This window comes from Manis pentadactyla, chromosome Y, assembly GCF_030020395.1.
Source record: "Manis pentadactyla isolate mManPen7 chromosome Y, mManPen7.hap1, whole genome shotgun sequence".
In the NCBI taxonomy this organism is placed as follows: Eukaryota; Metazoa; Chordata; class Mammalia; order Pholidota; family Manidae; genus Manis; species Manis pentadactyla.
Genome location: NC_080039.1, coordinates 25,339,283 through 25,361,684, shown reverse-complemented (window position 1 = coordinate 25,361,684; position 22,402 = coordinate 25,339,283). Strand labels below are relative to the sequence as shown.

General features: G+C 38.2%; 1 protein-coding gene across 3 annotated transcripts in view; it reads right to left on the bottom strand.

The window, feature by feature from the left end:
* LOC130682129 (probable ubiquitin carboxyl-terminal hydrolase FAF-X) overlaps window positions 1-22,402 on the bottom strand; it is a 165,969-nt gene that overhangs the window by 130,780 nt on the left and 12,787 nt on the right. For all 3 annotated transcript variants that reach the window (XM_057496262.1, XM_057496264.1, XM_057496263.1), the window contains exons 4-9: window positions 21,659-21,771; window positions 20,138-20,356; window positions 12,611-12,726; window positions 12,196-12,447; window positions 11,983-12,121; window positions 10,019-10,171 (exon numbers count right to left, since the gene is read on the bottom strand). In XM_057496262.1, the coding sequence (XP_057352245.1) occupies window positions 10,019-10,171; window positions 11,983-12,121; window positions 12,196-12,447; window positions 12,611-12,726; window positions 20,138-20,356; window positions 21,659-21,771 (992 nt within the window). The remainder of the gene's footprint in view (window positions 1-10,018; window positions 10,172-11,982; window positions 12,122-12,195; window positions 12,448-12,610; window positions 12,727-20,137; window positions 20,357-21,658; window positions 21,772-22,402) is intronic.

The window sequence follows — 22,402 nt, the reverse complement described above, 5'->3', positions numbered from 1 at the left end:
CATAGTTCATCAGCAATGCACCAAAACACCTGCCATTAAGATAAATAAATATGCATTAGCAGTTCTGAAAACAAAGGTTATCTGTTCATGTGAAAAGTTAAAATCTGTAAGTATTTATAATACAGCAGTATTCTCACTCCAGGACTGTAATAGAAAAATAACCACTTTGTAATTGCTATAATCTATATATACTACATACATTCCTTAAGCCTTTAACGATGAGTGTCAGGATGGAGGAAATTCATTTCACTTAAAAATACTCTTTGTAGTGATTTCTGGGAAGATAGTGTCACAGAGAGACCTTGAATCTACTTCTTCTACCTTCACACTGAATCTTCACCTACATACAGAGCGGTTCAATTTCAGGAAGTATGGAGGACTGGCTAAGTGAGCAGCTTCACCACAACAGGGGCAGAAAAATCAAATACAAACAGCGGGAGAGAGGAACACATGGTAACGCAGGGAACCTCACCCCCATGGCAATGACCCGCAGAGGACTGGGCACAAACCCTGTCCTGAGGCACAGAAAGATGTCACATTTCAAGTTCATCTAGAGGATAAGCAAAAAAAACCCCAATCCAGTGAACGAAAAGCACCTGCTGTTTGGTGGAAGAATGCGTGAAATTCTCTCTGGATCAGATCTGGTGAGTGTCACTGTTAGCACTGCTTCCCCACATCAAAAGTGGTGTGGGGGAGTAGGGCTGGGGCATGCACAATTTCAAGATTCAGTCTAGGTGGTTTCCCAGACCCTACCCACACCCAGACGCAGTGGAGAGTGCATCTTGCCAGGGCTGCACTGTGGGCGCTGCCACGTAACTGTAGAAGCGAGGCTTCCCTAGAGCCACTTACCACCTCTGTGTGCTCAATGCTGATGAATGAAAACTCTAAAGCCAGTAGCCACAGAAGTGAGGCTTCCCTGGAGGCCATACCTGGACTTGAGATTGCACTAGCAGAGTGGGCCAGTCACCACAAACCCATGGAGAACATGGCCATGCCACTGCTCCACCCAATGCAAGGAAATAGTAGCTAGAGGCAGGGCTTTCTGGGAGACTGTACCTGGGCCTGAAAGAGTGAACTCCATCAGGAGCTACTAAGGAAGCCCTCTGATTGGACCCCTCCAACCATGTTCTCCTCCAACAAGCACTGAGAGTCCTGACATCAGGACACCCCCATCTCATGCTCAGTAGGCCTACAGCCAGCCAGTTAAAACCACTAGGCACCCACAGTTTGCTCAGGGGACCTTCCCTGCACGAGGACTATCCTGCAACTGGAGATGCTTTCTATTAACTCAGAACCAAACACAGACAGTGAAAACTGAATGAGGAGATAAAGAATAGGCTTGAAACAAAACAACAAGATAAAAAAGAACCAAATGAGGGTCGAAGCCAAGAAGGCAGCGTGAATAGGGCAGCAGAAATCTCCTCCCAAAAACCGTACACGTTTTTGAAAATACAACAAATATAACTAATCCTAAAAGAGAGACGAGAAGATACAGTACCACAGTCAGGCTACATCTACATCTGCGAGAACTCAGCACCTCATGAAAGGGGTAAGACACAAGTCGCGGCCCGGCGGGACACGAGCGCTCTCCCCACACCAGCCCACCGGTGGAAGGAGAGGAGTCGGAGCGGGAAGGGGGTGGAAGACAAGGCCTGCTAAACACCCAGCCCTAGTCAGCCACATTGGGAGGGCAGACACACACTGAATGGTGTTCTGGGTATTAGCAAAACGAAAGAGGAAAAGCTGCGAGCAGGTCCCCACAGCTGGCACCACTGGGACAAAAGAAAAGCGAGTGCTTTTTGAAAGTCTTAAACAGACAGGGGCCTCACAGCTGGACAGAAGCATCCCAGCACTCAGACCACCAGCTGGGAATCCCAGGGAACTCCAGGCGCCCTAAACCCCTGGGTGGCAGTGAAGCTCTGTAGCCCCTCATGCTGATAAAGACCCTCCTGACCATTACCCCCCTGCACGGCTGCACCACAGCAGGAGCGCGGCTTGGGAGCAGCCGCGCCCACAGAAAATGCCCAGACCCTCCCCTGCAGCTGCCCGAACCAGACTCAGAGGCCACACCTGTGCTTGGCAGCCCAGCACAGACAGAGGAAGCTGGGACAGGATGCGAAGGGTCGCCATTCTTGCAGGAGAGCACACCCAGCAGGCCTGCCTCTCCCCGCGGGGATCACGGCTGCACTGAAAGCTGCCCCACCCGCAGCGGCTCAGGAAATAAAACTGGAAGCTGCTTCCCGTGTGCGGGTAACTGGCACAGGCAGCGGAGGACGGCAAGACGCAGAAAGGGACGTTGTTCTCCCAGCTCACAAACAGGCCAACTGCCTATGACTACCTCAACAGCCATGAAAAGGCAGAATAATTTGATCCAGTCCAGAATTACCAAGACGACCCCTGAGAGGGAGCCTGGGGACATAGATTTAACAAATCTTCCTGAAGAAGAATTCAAAATAAAGGTCATAACCATGCTGATGGAGCTGTAGAGAAATATGCAGGAGCTAAAGGATCACGTTAGGAGGTAGAATACGGAAATAAAAGAATCTCTGGGAGGACTTCAGAGTAGAGTGGATGAGGTGCAAGAGGCCATTAATGGAATAGAAATCAGAGGACAGGAAGACAGAGAAGGTGAGGCTGAGAGAGATAAAAGGATCTCCAGGAATGAAAGAACATTAAGAGTACTGTGTGATCAAGCCAAACGGAACAATGTTTGCATTAAAGGGGTACCCAAAGACGCAGAGAGAGAAAAGGGAAATAAAGTGTCTTTGAAGAAATAATTGCTGAGAACTTCCCCAAACTGGGAGACAAAATAGTCTCTGAGAGCATGGAAGCACAGAGAACTCCCAAAACAAGGGACCCAAGAGAGACAAAACCAAGACACATAATAATTAAAATGGCAAAGATCAAGGACAAGGACAGAGTATTAAAGGCAGCCAGAGAGAGAAAAAAGGTCACCTACAAAGGAAAACCCATCAGGCCATCATCAGACTTTTCAACAGAAACCTTACCGGCCAGAAGAGAATGGCATGATACATGTAGTGTAATGAAACAGAATGGCCTAGAGTCAAGAATACTGTATCCAGCACGATTATCATTTAAATATGAAGGACGGATTAAACAATTCCCAGACAAGAAAAAGCTGAGGGAATCTGCCTGCTGAAACCACGTCTACAGGATATTTTAAAGGGACTGCTCTCGATGGAAGCACTCCTAAGGCTAACAAGATGTCACCAGAGAAAATAAAATCACAGCAAAGAAAGTACACCAAACAAATACTAAGTAAAGGCAAAAGATAAAATCATCGACTCACAAATGCAGGCAAAGGAAATACAATAGAGTACAGAATAAAACACCTAACACATAAAGAATGGAGGATGAGGAGTAAGAAGGGAGGAATCAAGAACCATCAGACTATGTCTATAACAGCTTAATAAGCAAGTTAAGGCAGACAGGTAGATAGCAAAGAAGCTACCCTAGAACCTTTGGTAACCACAGATCTAAAGCCTACAATGGCTATAAGTACATGTCTTTCAGTAATGACCCTAAATATTAATTGACTGAGTGCACCAATCAAAAGACAAAGAGTAAGAGAATGGATAAAACAGCCAGACCCATCTACATACTGCTTATGAGACTCCCCTGAAAACCCAAAGACATACACAGACTAAAAGTAAAGGGATGGAAGAAGATATTTCATACAAACAACAGAGAGAACAAAACAGGTATTGCAGTACAGTATCACACAAAATAGACCTCAAAACAAAGAAAGTAACAAGAGATAAAGAAGGACATTGCGTAATGATAAAGGGGGCACTCCATCAAGAGGATATAACCATTATAAACATACATGCACCCAATAGAGGACCACAAACATATGTGAAACAAATACTAACAGAATTAAGGGAGGAAATAGAATGCAATGCATTCATTTGAGGAGACTTCAACACACCACTCACTCCAAAGGACAGTTCCACCAGACAGAAAATAAGTAGGACACAGAGGTGCTGAACAACACACTAGAACAGCTGATAGACCTAACGGACGTCTACAGAACTCTACACTCAAAAGCAGCAGGACACACATTCTTCTCATGGAACATTTACCAGAATAGACCACATACTAGGCCACAAAAAGAGCCAAAGTACATTAAAAAAGACTGAAATTCTAACAACCAACTTGTCAGACAACAAAGGTATACAACTAAAAATAAACTGCACAAAGAAAACAAAAAGGCTCACAAACACATGAAGGCTTAACAACATGCTCCTAAGTAATCATTGGATCAATGACCAAATTAAAATAGAGATCAAGTAATGTATGGAGACAAATGACAAAAAACAGCACAAAGCCTCAATTTCTGTGGGACAAACAGAAGGCAGTTCTAAGAGGAAATAATATAGCAATCCTGGCCACTTTAAAGAAGGAAAAACAATCCCAAATGAATAGTTGAAAGTAACAATTATTAAAATTGGAAAAAGAAGAACAAATGAGGCCCAAAGTCAGCAGAAGGAGTGACATAATAAAGATCAGAGAAGAAATAAATAAAATTGAGAAGAATAAAAACAATAGGAAAAAAATCAATGAAACCAAGGCTGGTTCTTTGAGAAAATAAACAAAATAGGTAAGCCCCTAGCCAGCCTTATTAAGAGAAAAAGAGAATCTACACATATAAACAGAATCAGAAACAAGAAAGGAAAAATCATGACGGATCCCACAGAAATACAAAGAATCATTAGAGGATACTATGAGAATCTATCTATATGTTAACAAGCTGGAAAAGCTAGAAAAATGGACAACTTCCTAGAAAAATACAACCTTCCAAGACTGACCAAGGAAGAAAGAGAAAGTCTAAACAGACCACTTACCAGCAAAGAAATTGAAACAGCCATCAAAAAAACGACCCAAGAACAAAACCCCTGGGCCAGATAGATTTACCTCGCAAGTTTATCAGACATGCAGAGAAGTCATAATACCCATTCCCCTTAAAGTTTTCCCAAAAATAGAAGAGGACAGAATACTTCCAAACTCAGTCTGTGAAGACCGAATCACTCTAATCACACAACCAAGCAAACACCGCAAAGAAGAAGAAAATTATACACCATATCCCCAATGAACATACCTGCAAAAATACTCAACAAAATATTACCAAATAGAATTCAAAAATACATCGAGAGGATCATACAGCACGACCAAGTGGGAATCATCTCAGGGATGCAAGGATGGTACAACGTTCGAAAGTCTATCAACATCACCCACCACAGAAACAAAAAGAAGGATAAAAAGCATGATCATTTTGATAGAAGCTGAAAGAGCATTTGACAAAACTCAACATCCATTCACGACAAAAACTCTCAAGAAAATCGGTATAACAGGGCAAGTTCCTCAACACAATAAAAGCCATATATGATAAGCCCACAGCCAACATCATACTTAACAGTGAAAAGCTGAAAGTTTTTCCTCTAAGATGGGCAACAACACAGGGATGCCCACTTTACCCACTGACATTCAACACAGTACTGGAGGTCCTGGCCATAACAATCAGACAAAACAAAGAAATACAAAGAATCCAGATTGGGAAAGAAGGAGTCAAACTGTCACTATTTGCAGATGACATGATATTGTAAATAAAAACCCCTAAAAACTCCACTCCAGAACTACTACAACTAATATCTGAATTCAGCAAAGTTGCAGGACACAAAATAATCTGTTGCTTTCCTATACACTAATAATGAAATAGCAGAAACAGAAATCAGGAAAACAATTCCATTCACAATTGCATCAAAAAGAAAAAATTTACCTAGTATAAACTTAACCAAGGAAGTGAAAGACCTATAGCATGAAAACTACAGGACACTCTTCAGAGAAATTAACAATGGAACCTCATCCCATGCACTTGTCTAGGAAAGATTAATATTGTCAAAATGGCCATCCTGCCTAAAGCAACATACAGATTCAATGCAATCCCTATCAAAAAACCAACAGCCTTCTTCAACGAACTGGAACAAATAGTTCTAAAATTCATATGGAAGCACAAAAGTCCCCAGATAGCCAAAGCAATCCTGAGAAGAAAAATAAGTGTGTGTGGGGGGGGATCTTGCTTCCCAAATGGAACGGGATACAGACTCCAGAGATTAACCCAAACATACATTGTCAATTAATATAAGATAAAGGAGCCATGGACATACAATGGGGAGATGACAGCCTCTTCAACAGCTGGTGTTGGCAAAGCTGAACAGCTACATGTAAGGGAATGAAACTGGATCACTGTCTAACCCCATACATAAAAGTAAATTCGGAATGGATTAAAGACCTGAATGTAAGCCATAAAACCATAGAACTCTAAGAAAAAAACACAGGCAGAAATCTCTTGGGCATAAAAGTGAGCAACTTTTTCATGAACATATCTCCCCGGAAAGGGAAACAAAAGCAAAAATGAACAAGTGGGACTATATCAAGCTGAGAAGTATGGGAAAATATATTCATAAATGACAGATCTGATAAAGGGTTGACATCCAAAAGATATAATGAGCTCACGCACCACAACGAAAAGCAAATAATCCAATAAAAAATGGGCAGAGGATCTGAACAGGTCTCCAAAGCAGAAACTCAGAGGGCCAACAGACACGTGAAAAGATGCTCCACATCGCTAGTCACCAGAGAAATGCAAATTAAAACCACAATGAAATATCATCACCTCACACCAGTTACGATGACTACCATCCAAAAAACCAACAACAATGAATGTTGGCGAGGTTGTGGAGAAAGGGGAACCGTCCTGCACTGCTGCTGGCAATGTAATTTAGTTCAACCATTGTGGAAGGCAGTATGGAGATAACTCAAAAAGATTCAAAATAGAAATACCCTTTGACCCAGAAATTCCACTCTTAGGAATTTATCCTAAGAATGTAGCAGCCCAGTCTGAAAAAGACATATGCACCCCTATTTTTATCAGAGCTCTATTTACAACAGTGAAGAAATGGAAGCAACCTAAGTGTCCACCAGTAGATGAACGGATAAAGATGTGGTACATATACACAATGCAATATTATACAGCCATAACAAGAAAACAAATCCTGCCATTTGCAACAACATGGATGGAGCTGGAGGGTATTATGCTCAGTGAAATAAGCCAGGCAGAGAAAGACAAGTATCAAAACATTTCACTCATCTGTGGAGTTTAAGACCAAAGAAAAAAAGTAAGGACCAAAACAACAGCAGAAACACAGAACCCAAGAATTGACTAACAGTTACCAAAGGGAAAGGGACTGGGGAGTGTGGGTAGGAAGAGAGGAATGACTGGGAGGGGAAAGACAGGGGGCATTACGAATAGCATGTATAATGTGACGGTCAGGGCACGGGGAGGGCTGTGCAACAAGTAGTGGTTCTACAGCATCTTACTACGCTGATGGACAGTGACTGTAATGGGGTTTGTGCGGGGGAACTTGGTGAAGAAGGGAGCCTAGTAAACAGAATGTTCCTCATGTAATTGTAGATTAATGATAGCAAAAAAAAAATACATTAAGAAGGTCATCTACCACCATCATGTACAGGTTATCCAAGGCATGCTGGAGGGTTCGATATCCACATATTGAGGACAAGGATGCCCACTCTCACCACTTTTATTCAACATAGTACTGGAACTGTAGCCATGTCAATTAGACAAGAAGATATTAAAGGCATCCAAATAGATAAGGAAAAAGTAAAACTGTCAATATTTGCAGATGACATTACTCTGTATACTGAAGCTTGTAAATACCCCAACCCTACCATAAAACTACTAGCTTATTAATAAATAATTTCAGTAATGTCACAGGATACACAATTAACATATAGAAATCTGTTGAGTTTCTATATACAAATGACAAAATAGCAGAAAGAGAAATTAAAATCCCAAATATCAATGCATCCAAAAGAATTAAATACCTAGTAATAAGTCTACCCATGAAGCTAAAAGTTATGAAGTTATAAAACACTGATGTAAGAAAATGAAGACAACACAAATAAATGGAAAGCTAGTCCATGTGCACAGAAAGAATACTGTAAAAGTCCTGCCCAAAGCAGTAATTCCAACACAATCCTTATCAAAATACCAATGGTATTTTTCATGAAACTAGAGGAAATAATCCTAAATTTGCATGGAACTACAAAAATCCCTGAATAGCCAATGAAACCTTGGAGAAGAAGAACAAAGTCGGAGGTGTCACGCTTCCTGATTTCAAACTCTTCCACAAAACTAGAGTAATGAATACACTTTTCTACTGGGACAAGAATACGTTTACAGGCAAACGGAGAGTCCAGATATAAATCAACAGTAATGTGGTCAATTAATATATGACAAGTGTATTCAGAAAGGAAAAGACCATCAGTCTCTTGAATAAATGGTGTTGGGTGAAAGAGGTGAAGGGGATAGAGAGACACAAAATCTCCATCATCTCAATTACAATGTATTTGAGTGATGAGGATGAACACTCAGCACACAGAATATAGTCAATAATACTGCAGTATCTATGTTGACAGATATCAACTCACTTATTGGGAACGACCATTTAATAATGTATTTAACTATCAAATTACTATACAGTACACCAGAAACTGACTCAAAACTTTATTATGAATGAACTTCAATCAAAAAAAGAGGTGCAACCTTCCAGTTATAAAATTAATCATGATGAAGGTATTAGCGTTAAGTACTACATAGCCGATAATATTACAGTATCTTTGTGGGGTAAAAGCTACACTTAACACTGTGAGCATGGAGTAATGCAGATAACTGATGAATCTCTAAGGTGTTCATCTCAAACTAATATAATTGTTACATAAACTGTACTGGGAGGCGGTCCGAACCGCCAGTCTGATGACACAGTCCAAGAAGTCGGATGGAAGGGACTGCACAGTGGCCTTCCCAGAGGAGCAACCCAATATCCCTCCTGCTGAAAATGTCCCTCTCCTAATAAATTTGTTTATTATGGTTTTAATTCAAACTGCCCCTTCAGGGAAGAGGCCATATCTAATTCTCCCTGAAAATTTTAGGTACTGGCCCTAAAGGAAATAGGAAAAAACCACTACTGTCCCTGTGACTACCCCCGATGATGGGAAAGTGAGACCCCACGAGAACTGAACCCAAGTTTATGGGAAAAAGATATGGGAAATTTACCTGGGTTGAGGTTCCTTCCCCCACCCCTATGTGGCCTCCAAATAACATATTCAAAGATTAATGGCAACAGCTGGGTACAGAGAACAAATGATATTCTGTGGTGAGCCAGCCAGAGAACAACCTGGCAAGCTACAAAACAAATGAGAACAGCGCATCACCTAACTCCACATCAGAAAAATCTCCACTGTAGGTCTTACTGAAAATGGGTCTGAGACACACAGTCCATAAACTTTGTCCCTGCCTGCCAAAAAAAGTCGTGTTCTTTTAGAAAGAGCCTCCTTCTTTCCTACCAGAGATGAAGAATGGGAGTATATGTACAGAAGAATGAAGGCCCTACATAAAAATAAGAGAATAGTGACCTTTAGGTAGTCATCTGTGAAGAAACCAAGAGTCTGGCACCTACCTGATCTTTGTTAAGATTTTCTGGCCACAATAACTAAGAACAAAGCTTACGCAGAAACAAGTTAACTGCTAAGACCTGCCACATGATGTAATCTCAGTCTCCAAACGCATGTCACCGTGCTGTGTGTCAATTAAATGATTAATATCTGTACTTTATGTAATCAAAGAGTATATGATCAAAGTGCTACTTGTCAGTAAAGGCCAGGCTCAGCTTTTGCTAGTGCCTGTGTCATTTATTTCCGTTAGTCACCGATGCCGTCCATCCTTCAGGGACTCCTGGACTCACTGGAGCTGGACTCCAGCAAAACTGTATTTCAATTATTGGCAGGATTTCTGTATAGATCAAGAGTTTAAACTAAAGTAATACAAATTAACAGACTACTGCGTAATGACTACTATAGGGAGTAAACTTTTAGTATTTTCCTTACAACAATAAAATAGCTATCCTCTTAAATTCCTTACCTGTGTGGCCCAGATATTATCAAGATCCTGCAAGGTAAGAGCCTTTTCTTTTGTCACAAAACGCAGAATCTTCTCTAGCTTTTCTACATACTGAGGCTGATGAAGACTATCTCGCAAAACTATGGATAAAATATTGTTCTGTTGTATCCATTCCTAAATATAATATAAAAATTTGTTTCATAACAGAAACTGAAAAGCTTTTATAAAACGCAAACTATGAGGATGGGGGAATTGAATAAATGTGTTAAAAGGTACGAACTTCCTGTTATAAGATAAATAAGTAGTGAGAATGTAAAGTACAGATTGCTCACTGTAGTTAACACTGCTGTATGAAATATTTGAAAATCTTTAATACAACAGATTCTTACACTTCTCTCATCACAAGGAAAAAACATTTTTCTCTTTTTGTATCTATGAGATAATGAATGTTATTAACTAAACTTGTGGTAATCATATGAAAATGTATGAAAATCAAACCGTCGCTGCACACCTTATGTTGAGTAACTAATATAGTGCTATTACGTCAAATACATCTCAATGAATAGAAAACTGAGTAATTCAGACTTCTAAGAAACATCAATGGAAATTCAAAAGCTCAAATTACATTTATGTTCATACATTATAACTAAAATATAGTTAACCCATGAACAACACGGATTTGAACTAACTGCATCCACTGATATGCAGATTTTTTTCAATTAACATGCTGAAAATATTCTAGAGACCTGTGATAATTTGAAAAAACACTTAAAGTATGTGTTAATCATAACCTAACATATGTGTTTGTTATTGAGAAGGGCTATTCAAAATTAAGTTCTGCAATCAAAAGCGAAATCCAGCATTATTCTAGGGACAACTATGTGTTTAAATGTTGTTTTAGAGAAAAGCATTCAATTTACAGTAATTACACAGAATTCTAATTTGCACATTAATGCTCCTATGATGTGCTATATTTTATAAATTATAAACCAATTTGATGTGCTTATTTTTTAATGCAAAAATAAATAAACATTACAATAAACTGTTACACAAAAGTTAATTTTTCAGATACAAACATGTCCCCATATTACTGCAGTAACATCTCAAACTATCTGTAGAGAACCATGTTGTATGTGAATCTGTCCTACGAGATTCTTTTGTAAAAATGCCACAACAATACAAATTGGTTAAAAATTGTCTGAACACTATTTTCTGTCAAGGACTAGCAGGCATTTTTGAGTAGTTCTTTGCCTGACATTCCACAAAGTGGGCAAACTGCATACATGTAACCCTGACCACCAACACTGAGTCAGAGCCTAGGTGTAGGTTATTGACTATTTTCTCAGTATCAACCGAGTTTCCTCAAAATGCTTTTTATGTTTGGTCATTTCCACCATTAAACTGAAGACTCCATTAAGGCAGAAATTATTCTTCATAGAGGCACCCACAAGGCTGGCATACAAGACACACGAGAAAGAAATTACTGAGTAACCTACTACCGTATGTTATACATTTTTCAACACCAACATGTATAATGATCTATATGGTAAATAATTTCCTTTCAATATCAAAATGTAAATGGTTTGAGAAATTCTTAGTATTATATAAAACATTACTTCTTTAGTATAACCTCCAATTTAAAACTTCTAAATTGGCATATTACCATCATGCCAATTCATTCACCAGATTCCAGATTTAATCCCTATAAATATTACCTCTTATTTATTTAATATCTAACAAAACACTAAACTAGAAGAACAATGACCATCTGTACTTAGGATGATATAGTTACTGAAGACGCAGGGCATTACTGTATCACTTCAAACAAATCATTTTTTACTACTATTACAAGGTAAGTTTTAGGATATAATGGTCATGAATCAATCTTCCAATTTTAAAGTTTTTGTTATTGTTGCTCCTAGAATTAACTGGTACTAATTTTCCTTCAATAGATTCTTACTTATAAAAAAAGCAAAGGAGCTTACTGCCATTCTCTCAGCAGTCAGCCACTCTTCCTCCTCAGGATTACAATGTCGGCCACTGTAATATATCACACTAGATATGACCTTGTTAATTTCATCCAGGGCATTCATCTTTCCATTAAAAGAACATATCTCCAACTGTCTGCAAGAGAAATTTGGAAGAAGTATTACTATGAGAAATCAAGCAAATGATTATTTAAAGGGAGAGCATCTTACCTGAGTATCATTCTCAACCTAAAAATATCTAAATTTTTTACAGTTTCCTCTTCTCCTGGAATCCTTGAAGCTAAATTCCTCAGAGACTTAATAATCACTGAAAGGGCATCATTTTTGGTTTTATTCTTTGCTTCTTTTTTCAGTTCTTCATCAGTTAAATTTTCTAAAAACTGTGGAACTCTTTCTATAACTGGAATGAAGTACTTTTTCACTGTACGCTGACTGAGAAACTCACAGCACTGTCCAAACGGTCTAAATAAGGAAAAACACACAACTTTTGCAATATCCACAAGTTCAATGCTTAAATAAACATTAACTTACCAGTTAAAAATAAGAAGGAACTAGAAAACTGAGTCAGTTTTTAAAGCAGTAAAATCTTTATACTACAATGATTACTACTTTTAAAATAACTTACTTAATAAGAGCTGCAATTATTTGAACATTTAATGTTGCTCCACTAATAAAACGATCATGCAAAATCTGGAATCCATTTAATGTGCCAAATTTATTGATGAGGTCCACTAGCCAACCCTGTAATGCAGGTAATGATAAGTTAGTTCTTTCCATCAGAAAAAAATTTCAAACGTGCTATTGAAATGTGTTTGAAGTCAGTCAAAAAAAGGAAGTTCAGTAAACTGTTTGAAAGAATGTTTAAATAGAGTACAAAACAAACATATATTTTCAAAGATTTATTGTTTTCCTAATGTATTTTCTTTCTTTCCCTTAAGCCAGAAGCAACACAGGTTGCAAATACATAGTAGTTCATAGGGACACGGATACTATTTGTTATTTACCCTGTATATCTGCTGAAAAGAAATTAGGAAAGGGTGTTCAGTTGAACATGTTTCCATGTGTAAGAATGTAAGTGAATTTTAAAGGTATATAAAAATAAAAATCGAATACATAGGTGCCCCTAAAAGATGTTTTAAGTCTTATCTTCTAAAAAGCCAGGTTTTAGGAGGAAATAAAAAGAAAAAAAGGGAACATAAGCATTTTATTACCAATCTTAAGCAGAAATAATTTCCACCCTTAAAAACAAAAAGAATTGAAGGGAAGGAAGCCTTTATCTGAGAAAGGGGAAAAGGTGGTGAGAGAAGTTAGGCAAAAACCTCCCTGTAAAACCACATGTAACACAGAAATACAGCAAATAACAACTAATTCTGAAAAGAGAGATCAGAACAAAGACTGCAACTGATGGCCCTCCAACTGGGGAAAAAAAGGGGACCTTAAGGAAAGGTAAAGTAGCAAAGTTGTGATATGGCAGGATCCAAGCCCATCCCCCACCCCAGCTCACAGGTGGGAGGAAAAAAAAAATGGGGCGGGGAGTAGAAGCCCAGGACTGCTAAATATCCACCCCTGGAGATCTCTCCTGGGAGCGTGAACACCCATCACAAGGAGCTCTGGAGATTTAGTGGGGTTGGAAAGCAAACAGAGGTGGAATACTTAGAGACACTGAGATTCTAGCCACTTGTGGAGAACAGGTACCCAAACAGACCACTCTGAAGCAAAAGAAAGGCAGGCACTTAGAAAGATGTCCCAACAGCGGGAGGGCTGCTAAAGGGGCAATGATTGCACAGAGCTTACTGTACAGGAGAAAGGAGAAGTGAACAAAATAGTCCCAGCACACTCAGCCCAGCAGGTTGGGGACTTTTAGGAGCTTCACCAGCTCCATCCGCCTGGCTGGCAATGCAGTGCTGAGGCCCCCACTCTGATACACAGCCTGATGCTCCTTCCTCTGGGCTTTGGTTTGCGAACCTGTAGCCCCTGCCGTCATGCCAGGCCAGCCGGAGGCCTTAACAGCTACAGGGGTATAACGCAAAGATGCTCCCAGAGTGCTCTTCCCACTGGCCCTGGCAGTGCAGGCAGGCACTGCAGCTGGGAAGCAGAAAAGAGCTCTTACCTCCCGGCAGGCACTGGCTTGATCACCTCAAGCCCGGCCAACACTCCAGATCCTGGGCAGCTCCACAGACTAGAGCTTCGGGACACTAGAGGACAGGGCATATACATAGTTTTTCTTCCCTATTATTTGTCAGAAATATGAAGTGGCAAAAGATCCTTGTACAAACCAAAATCCCGCAAACACCAGAAAGAGGGATAAATGAAACTGAAATCACGAATATTCTTGGTAAAGTTTTCAAAATAAAAATCATCAACATGCACACAGAGCTACAGAAAAATACTCAAGACCTCAGGCAACACGTCAAGGAAGACACAGAAACTTTGAAAAAATACAGTATCTGAAATCAAACATACAATGGGGTTGAAAAGAAGATCAGATGAGGCAGAGAAAATGGTAAATGAAATAGAAATCAGAGAACAGGAAAACAATGAATCCAAAAACAGAAAGAAGGGACCTCTCGGAATGAAAGAATACGAAGAGATCTGTGCGACCAATCAAGTAATATTCGCATTTCAGGGGTACCAAAAGAATAACTTTGAGGAAATAACTGCTTAAAAACTCTCCAGTCTGGGGAAGAACAGTCTCTCAGGCCATGGGAGTGCACAGATGTCCCAACCAAGGCACCCAAGGAAGACAACACCAAAGCATATAATTAAAATGGCAACGATCAAGAATAAGGACAGAGTATTAAACGCAGCCAGAGAGAGACAAAAGATCACATACAAAGGAAAATCCATCAGGCCATCATCAGGCTTCTCAATAGAAACTTTTCAGGCCAGAAGGGAATGGCATCGCATATTTAAGGCAATAAAACAGCCAAGCCTCTAACCAAGAATACTCTACCTGGCAAGATTATCATTTAAATTTGAAGCAGGGATCCAGCAATCTTTAGATTAGCAGAAGTTGAGGGAATGTACCTCCTACAAACCATCTCTACAGTGTATTTTGGAGGCACTGCTCTAGATGGAAGTACCGCTAAGGCTAAATAGCTGTTACCAGGGAAAATAAAACCACAGTAATGGCAGTAGATCATTAATTACTAAGCCAATGCAAAATTAAATCAACTGCCCACAAAGCTGGTCAAAGGTTACACACAGAGTGTACAGAATCCTAATACATAAAGTGTAGAGGAGGAAGAAAGAGAAGGGAGAAAAAGAAAAAGAACTTTTAGACTGTGTTTGTTATGGCATAATAAGCAAGTTAAGTTGTTAGACTGTTACATATTAAAGAGGCTACCCCTGAACCTTTGATAACCATGAATTTAAAGCCTGCAATGGCAAAGAGTACATACCTACTAATAATCACCGTAACTGTAAATGTTCTGAATGCACCAATCAATAGACACTAAGTCACTGAATAGAGAAAAAAAAAAAGACCTGTCTATATGCTGCCTACAAGAGACTCACTTCAAACTCAAAGCCATACAGACTGAAAGTGAAGGGATGGCAAAAGGTATTTCATGCAACGAATAGGGAGGAAAAAGCAGTAGTTGCAGTACTTGTATCAGACAAAATTGACTTCAAAACCAAGACCGTAGCAAGAGACAAAGAAGGTCATTACATAATGATAAAGGGGGCAGTCCAACAACAGGATGTAACCATGATAAACATCTATGCACCCATCGCAGGAGTATCTACGTATGTCAGACAAATACTAACAGAATTAAAGGTCCTGTGAAATAGAATGCAATGCATTCATTCTAGGAGACTTCAACACACCACTCACTCCAAGGGACAGATCAAGAAGTTTAACTGTCACTGTCTGCAGATGACATGACAGCGTACATAAAAAACCCTAAAAACTCTATTCCAAAACTTCTAGAATTAACTGAATTCAGCAAAGTTGCAGGATACAAAATTAATACACAGAAATCTGCTGCACTCCTGTGTACTACTAACAATGAACTAGCAGAAAAAGAAATCAGGAAATCAACTCCATTTACAGCAGCATCAATAAAATACCTAGGAATAAACCTAACCAAGGAGGTTAAAGACCTACACCCTGATAACTATAAGACACTCTTGAGAGAAATTAAACTTCTTTAAATAGCAGTAAATGGAAATGCATCCCATGCTCATGGATAAGAAGAATTAATATTGTCAAGATGGCCATCCTGCCTAAAGCAATCTCAGATTCAATGTAATCACCATCAAAATACCAACAGAATTCTTCAACAAATATAACAAACTAGTTCTAAAATTCACAGGGAACCACAAAAGACCCCAAATAGCCAAAAGAATCCTGAGGAGAAAGAATAAATTTGGGGGGAGGGATTACACTCCCCAATTTCAAGCTCTACTACAAAGCCACAGTAATTAAGACAATTTGGTACTGGCACAAGAACAGACCCATAGATCAATGGGACAGAATAGAGAGTCCACATATAAATCCACACATACATGCCCAATAAATAAATGATAAAGGAGCCTTTGATAGATAATAGGGAAATGGCAGCCTCTTCAACAACTGGTGTTGGCAAAACTGGAGAACTACATGTAGGAGGATGAAACCTGATTACTGTCTAACTCATACACAAAACTAATCTCAAAATGGATCAGAGACCTGGATATAAGTCATGAAACTATAACACTCATACAAGAAATCATAGGTAAAAATCTCTTGAATATACACATGACCAACTTTTTTCTGAGCACACCTCCTCAGGCAAGGGAAACAAAAGAAAAAATGAATAAATGGGACAACATATCAAACTAAAAAGTTTCTATACAGCAAAGGACACCATTAGTAGAAAAGGCAACCTACAGTACGGAGAGACTATATTCATAAATGTTTCATCCAATAAGGGACTAACACATTATTCACATGCTTCAACAACCAAAAAACAAATACCCTGATCAAAAAACTGGTTGAAGAACCGAGCTGGTACTTCACCAACAGGCACAAGAAAAAGATGCTCCACATCACTAAACATATGGGAAACGCTAATAAAAACCACAATGAGATATCACCTTACACCAATTAGAACGGGCACTCTCCAAAAGACAAGAAGTAACAAGTGTTGGCGATTATGTGGAAAAATGGGAACCTCCTTCACTCTTGGTGGAAATGTCAACAGGTGGTACAACTGTTGTGGGAAGCAATATGGGGATTCCTCAAGAAACAAACACTAGAAATAGTAATTCCGTGTGTAGGAAAGTACCCAAAGAAAACAAAATCTCTAATTTGAAGATATGTCACCTCTATGTTGATCGTGGCATTGTTTACAATAGTCAAGAAATGGAAGTAACCAAACTGTCCACCAACACATAAATGGGTAAGGAAGATGTGGCACATAAATATACACAATGGAATATTATTCAGCCATTAAGAAAAGTTCTGCCATTTGCAACAACACGGATAGACCTAGAGGGTATTATGTTAAGTGGAAAAGGCCAGGTGGAGAAAGACAAATTCCATACGATTTCATCATAATAATAAAGTAGAAGAGAATTAACAAAACCGCAGTAGACTCACAGAAACTCAAAAGTGACTAGTGGTTACCATGGGGAAGGGGTTTGAATGGGTGGTTACAATGGGTGTGGGGGATAAAGTGCAAACAGAAAATTTCAATCATAATATAAGCTGGTCACAGGGACAATATAGTCAATGATTCGGTAACATCTTTCTATGTTGACCAATAGTAACTGCACCAGAGAGTGGGAGAGGCTTAATAATGTAGGGATTGCTGAATCACTGTGCTGTATATATCTGAAAGTGTATATTAACGTATATTAACGTATATTAAGTGTATATTAACGATACTTCAATAAAGAAAAAAAGAAAGCACTATGTTTTTTTTGGGGGGGAGGAACATAGTTTTATATAATAATAAAGAACAACTGAATCTTGCTTAGATACACAGAACACTTTGCCCAACAATGGGAGAACACACACTTTTATAAGGGCACACAGAACACTGTGTGGGAACAAGTCTTTTCAAAGGATTTAAATCATAGCCTATTTTCCCATCACAATACAATGGAGCTGGACATCAATTAATAGAAGAAAACCTGGAAAACCCAAAATAAATAGAGAACAACTCATCCAACTAGTGAAAAGAAGAATCAGTTGTAAGAGAAAAATTTATAGTTTAAAACATTTTTTATTTTTAAAGAAAGCTTTCAGTTTGACAACCTAACTTCTCCTAGGAAGCAAGAAAAAAATTATCCTATCCAACTAATCTCAAAACTAGTATTTTGGCAAGAAGACACTAGAACAAGGATAAACAAAACAGAGAAAGAAAAACAACAGAGAGAGAAAAAAATCAGTAAAATCAAGAACTGTTTCATAAAATTTACCTGTGAGATGAGAAGCCCTTAGGTCAGCTACAGGAAAGAGAAGAGAGCAAGACTCAAGTAACTAAAACTGTAAATGAAAGAGAAGACCCATCATAGATTTATAAGAAATATTAGTAATAATTATAAAAAATTTATGTCAACATATGGATAACCTAGATGAAATTGACACATTTCAAGAACAACCCACCTATGCTACAACTGTATCAGGAACAGAAAATCTGAAAAGACCTATAATTAATAAGGCGATTGAATCAGCAAACAAAACCAGCAAAAGAAAATCAAGTACCAGATGGTTTCATTGTAGAGTTCTAAAAAATATTAAAGAACATATACACCAATCCTCAATCTTTCCAAAAGCAGAAGAGGAAGGAACATGTCCAAACTCACTTTAAGAGGCCGGCATTTCTCTAGTACCAAAGACAAATGGAAACTAAAGACTGTATCTATGCTGAATATTTGATGTAAAAATCCCTCAACAATATACTGGCAACCAAACTCATCAGCAAAGTAAGTATACACACAAGTACGTGGGATATATGTCCACTGGGATGCCAGGTTTCAATTTAAAAAAATCAAATTAATATACCACATTAACAGAATAAAGGAAAGAAAATTTGATATGATCATCTCAACTGATGCAGAAAAAGGACTGGGCAAAATTCAACAACCTAACATAATAAAAAACAAGAATAAAAAGAATCTACCTTGACACAATTAAGGGCACCTCACAAACCCACAGCCAACATCAAAGTCAATGATTAAAAAATTGAAAACTTTCCCTTGAAGATCAGAATTAAGACAAAGATGCTTGCATTAACCCAATCTATTCACACTACTGAAGTGTTAAGCAGAGAATATTAGGAAGGAAAAAGAAAGGAGAGGTTTCTAAACACAGAGAACAGTGTTTTTGGTATTCATTAGCATGCACACACACTAAAGTTATGTTCTGCTTTCTGTTTCTACTGTTGGTTTACATTTTTCCATGTGTTTAAAATATTTAACCAAAATGAGTATAAAAATAAAATAGACTTTACTATTAAAACTTCAGTAGCATGATAAATTAAGCCAGCAAAACAGTAGAAGGAATGTACATAGAACCAGGAGCCTTTTCCATAGCCTGGTCTGCTACTCAGTGCTTCTGGCTCGTTTTTTAGTTTGGTCTGTACCCTTGGTTCCCGTTTTCTTAAGCCTTGCTTCCATGCAATTAATTATCCTTTGGGTTAATAACAGACTGAGATTATTTACTTGACCCAAGACTAAGATCTTGATCAGCACTAAGGGTTTCTAATAAAAAAATCAAAATAACAATAGTATGTAATGAAAGCAAAGAATAAAATTTAAAAATCTGTTTACAGTCTGTAAATAAATCCGCTTCCTGCTGTTAAATATATATGTACAAACAACTGATGCTCCTTATTTGCAGTAATTATATTCTCTAAAGTCACTCTAAACACAGAAGGAACAAATACTGAATCACTGCGTCTAGGTGAAATACAAAGTTAGATCCCAACAAACATATTCAACAACCAATCAACACATACTAATCTTTGTTCAGGTAGGAGTTACAGTGGTAGTGGCCAGGAGTTCATCGTTAATGAATGAACAATACTTACATAATGTGTCTGTAAACAGAAACCTACATACAACAGCGTTATGTGCTTATCGTGTTAAAAGATGGTTCATGTCACTAAAGTTTTTAGACAAAGTCATTTTACTATTTAATTCTGAGAACAAACCAACATACTTTTGGTGATCGTGGATCTGAGGAATGAGCAAACAGTTCGTCTTCAGGCAACTGAGCACCTGGGGAAACTGATTCACTTAGACGTGTACCGTTGTAGACATGGAATTTGCAATGAGGATTTAAGGCCATGGAGAGAAGTTCCAGAAGTGGAAACGAGTCTTGGGACAACTTGGTCACACAAAGTTCCACTAGGCGATGAGCATTGTTAATAATACACCTCTGTTACGTTAAGGGGAGGAAGGTGAGTTAGAAAGAAAAAACAATCCAATTTCCTAAACAAAAACATTTCAATTCTTGTTAGTAATGATCTGTCTCCACGTTTCTATCCTGGTAGCCTGAATTCTGCTTCATTTATTTCACAGATATTGTGATCAAACTGATGTATCTTTGAAAGTAAGTATTTACTTATTTCACAGTTGTATTACACCTAATTTCAAAAGCTATCTAAGAATGGCTGCAATGAAGCAGACTTTACTGGATGTCTATTTCAGTCTTATGTCTACAGGACACATGCAAATCACCATTCTCTTCTCTTGAAATTTGTACCATGGAGACAGTTCATTCTAAAATTTAAACATTGAAAGTAGTCAATTATCCCAAATTGGGAGATACGTCATCCAAACCTCAAAAGTCACAGATCATGTCCAAAGCCGTCTATCACTTACCAAATCGGAAATGTTGGGTTTTATATGCCATTGTCATTTGTAGGAAAGGTCCCATTTACATTTTCTAATGCTGCAGTCCACAAACAAGTGGAAGTTTGCTTCGTAACTTTTGACTAATTCCACTTTATAAATTAGGACCAGAGGTTTGGAGTAATTACAGAAATTCAATGATTCTCACAGTACTTTTGTTTGTTTGTTTTCAAAATCTTTGCAATATGAAGGTATCACAGGATCAATGCATTACTTTTGTCCCAGACCAAAGAAATTTCCTTGAGAGTACTTGTATTTTCTACAGCCCGTCACTTGAAAATACTACCAATCTGAGAACATTTTAAGTTCTGTTTTGATTTTTTTTTATCATTAAAACTGTAGTCTGAATTCAGATCAGAAACTTTGGGGAGTACTAGTTTTCCAAGGAAAACTTTCCTTTTCTACAAACTGACAAGGACAAGGTTGCCAAGATTCTCTGTCATTCATGCTGTGTTTATTTACATACTGCATTGCAATGAAATCATTTCCTTTGGTACCTCAGCTATACTGAAGTCTTCTATTATATTCCCCATCTTGGGAATGTTTCTTACCACTACATAAAACTGCATACTTCCACAATCAATAACCTGATACATTAGAAGATATACTCTGTTTTGCATAAGGTCACAGGAACTTGGGATTCAGGTGACAGCATTAAAATGAGGTTTCATAACTTCAAATCTCATGCTCACTCTAAAATACAGCTCTCAAAGGCCTTCAATTTTGTCAAACGTTATCAAAGGACTTAAGAGTAATGCTTTCCAGACACAAATCCACATGGATCACCATGTAACTCTTTGTCTCCAACATAATTAAAAAGACTCACATGAACTTCAAACTTCCAGTCACTCACTGTCTCATCCATAAGGATTTTAGTGAAAGATACTGTCAGTCCATCTCGGAAAAAACGTTGACATGCTTCGCTTTTAACATCAAGACCTAAGACAAGATGGAAAAATTACAATACACTTAATGTGAAGACAACATTTTTCTGACCAATTGTATAATTAAAGATAATACATTGTTAAAAATTGTTTCAGGTTTCCAACACACATACAGCACAGTAGATTTTGAAACAAGAAGACGCATTATCATAAAGGGCTAAAGGGTAATTTATTTACACTGAAAATGTGGAATTCAGAAAAATGTAATACTATATCCAGTGAATTTTAGAAACACTGAGTTGTATGAATCTATGTCAAATCCGGTAATATAATAATTAACCGATATGCTTCGAAACATGATACTGGACTTTAAACACAACAATTACTACACAGAATCAAACATATCACAGCATTTTACTCACTGAAATAAAAGCTTTGTATAAGTGACTTTAAAAAATTCATCTTGTTGTAAATTATCTGATTATTAAAGTATTTTAAAGAATCTGGTCTTGCTTTCCTAAATAAGTCCTTTCACTTGGCACCTAAGGATCTTTACTTCTTTTTAATTTCATCTTATTTAAGGAAAGTAGTACACTCATATGTCTTCATCTAAAAAAAAAACCTTCTTATCTCCTCAAAAATACCCAGGAAATATCAAATTTGCATAAAAAAGTATATTTTGGTTT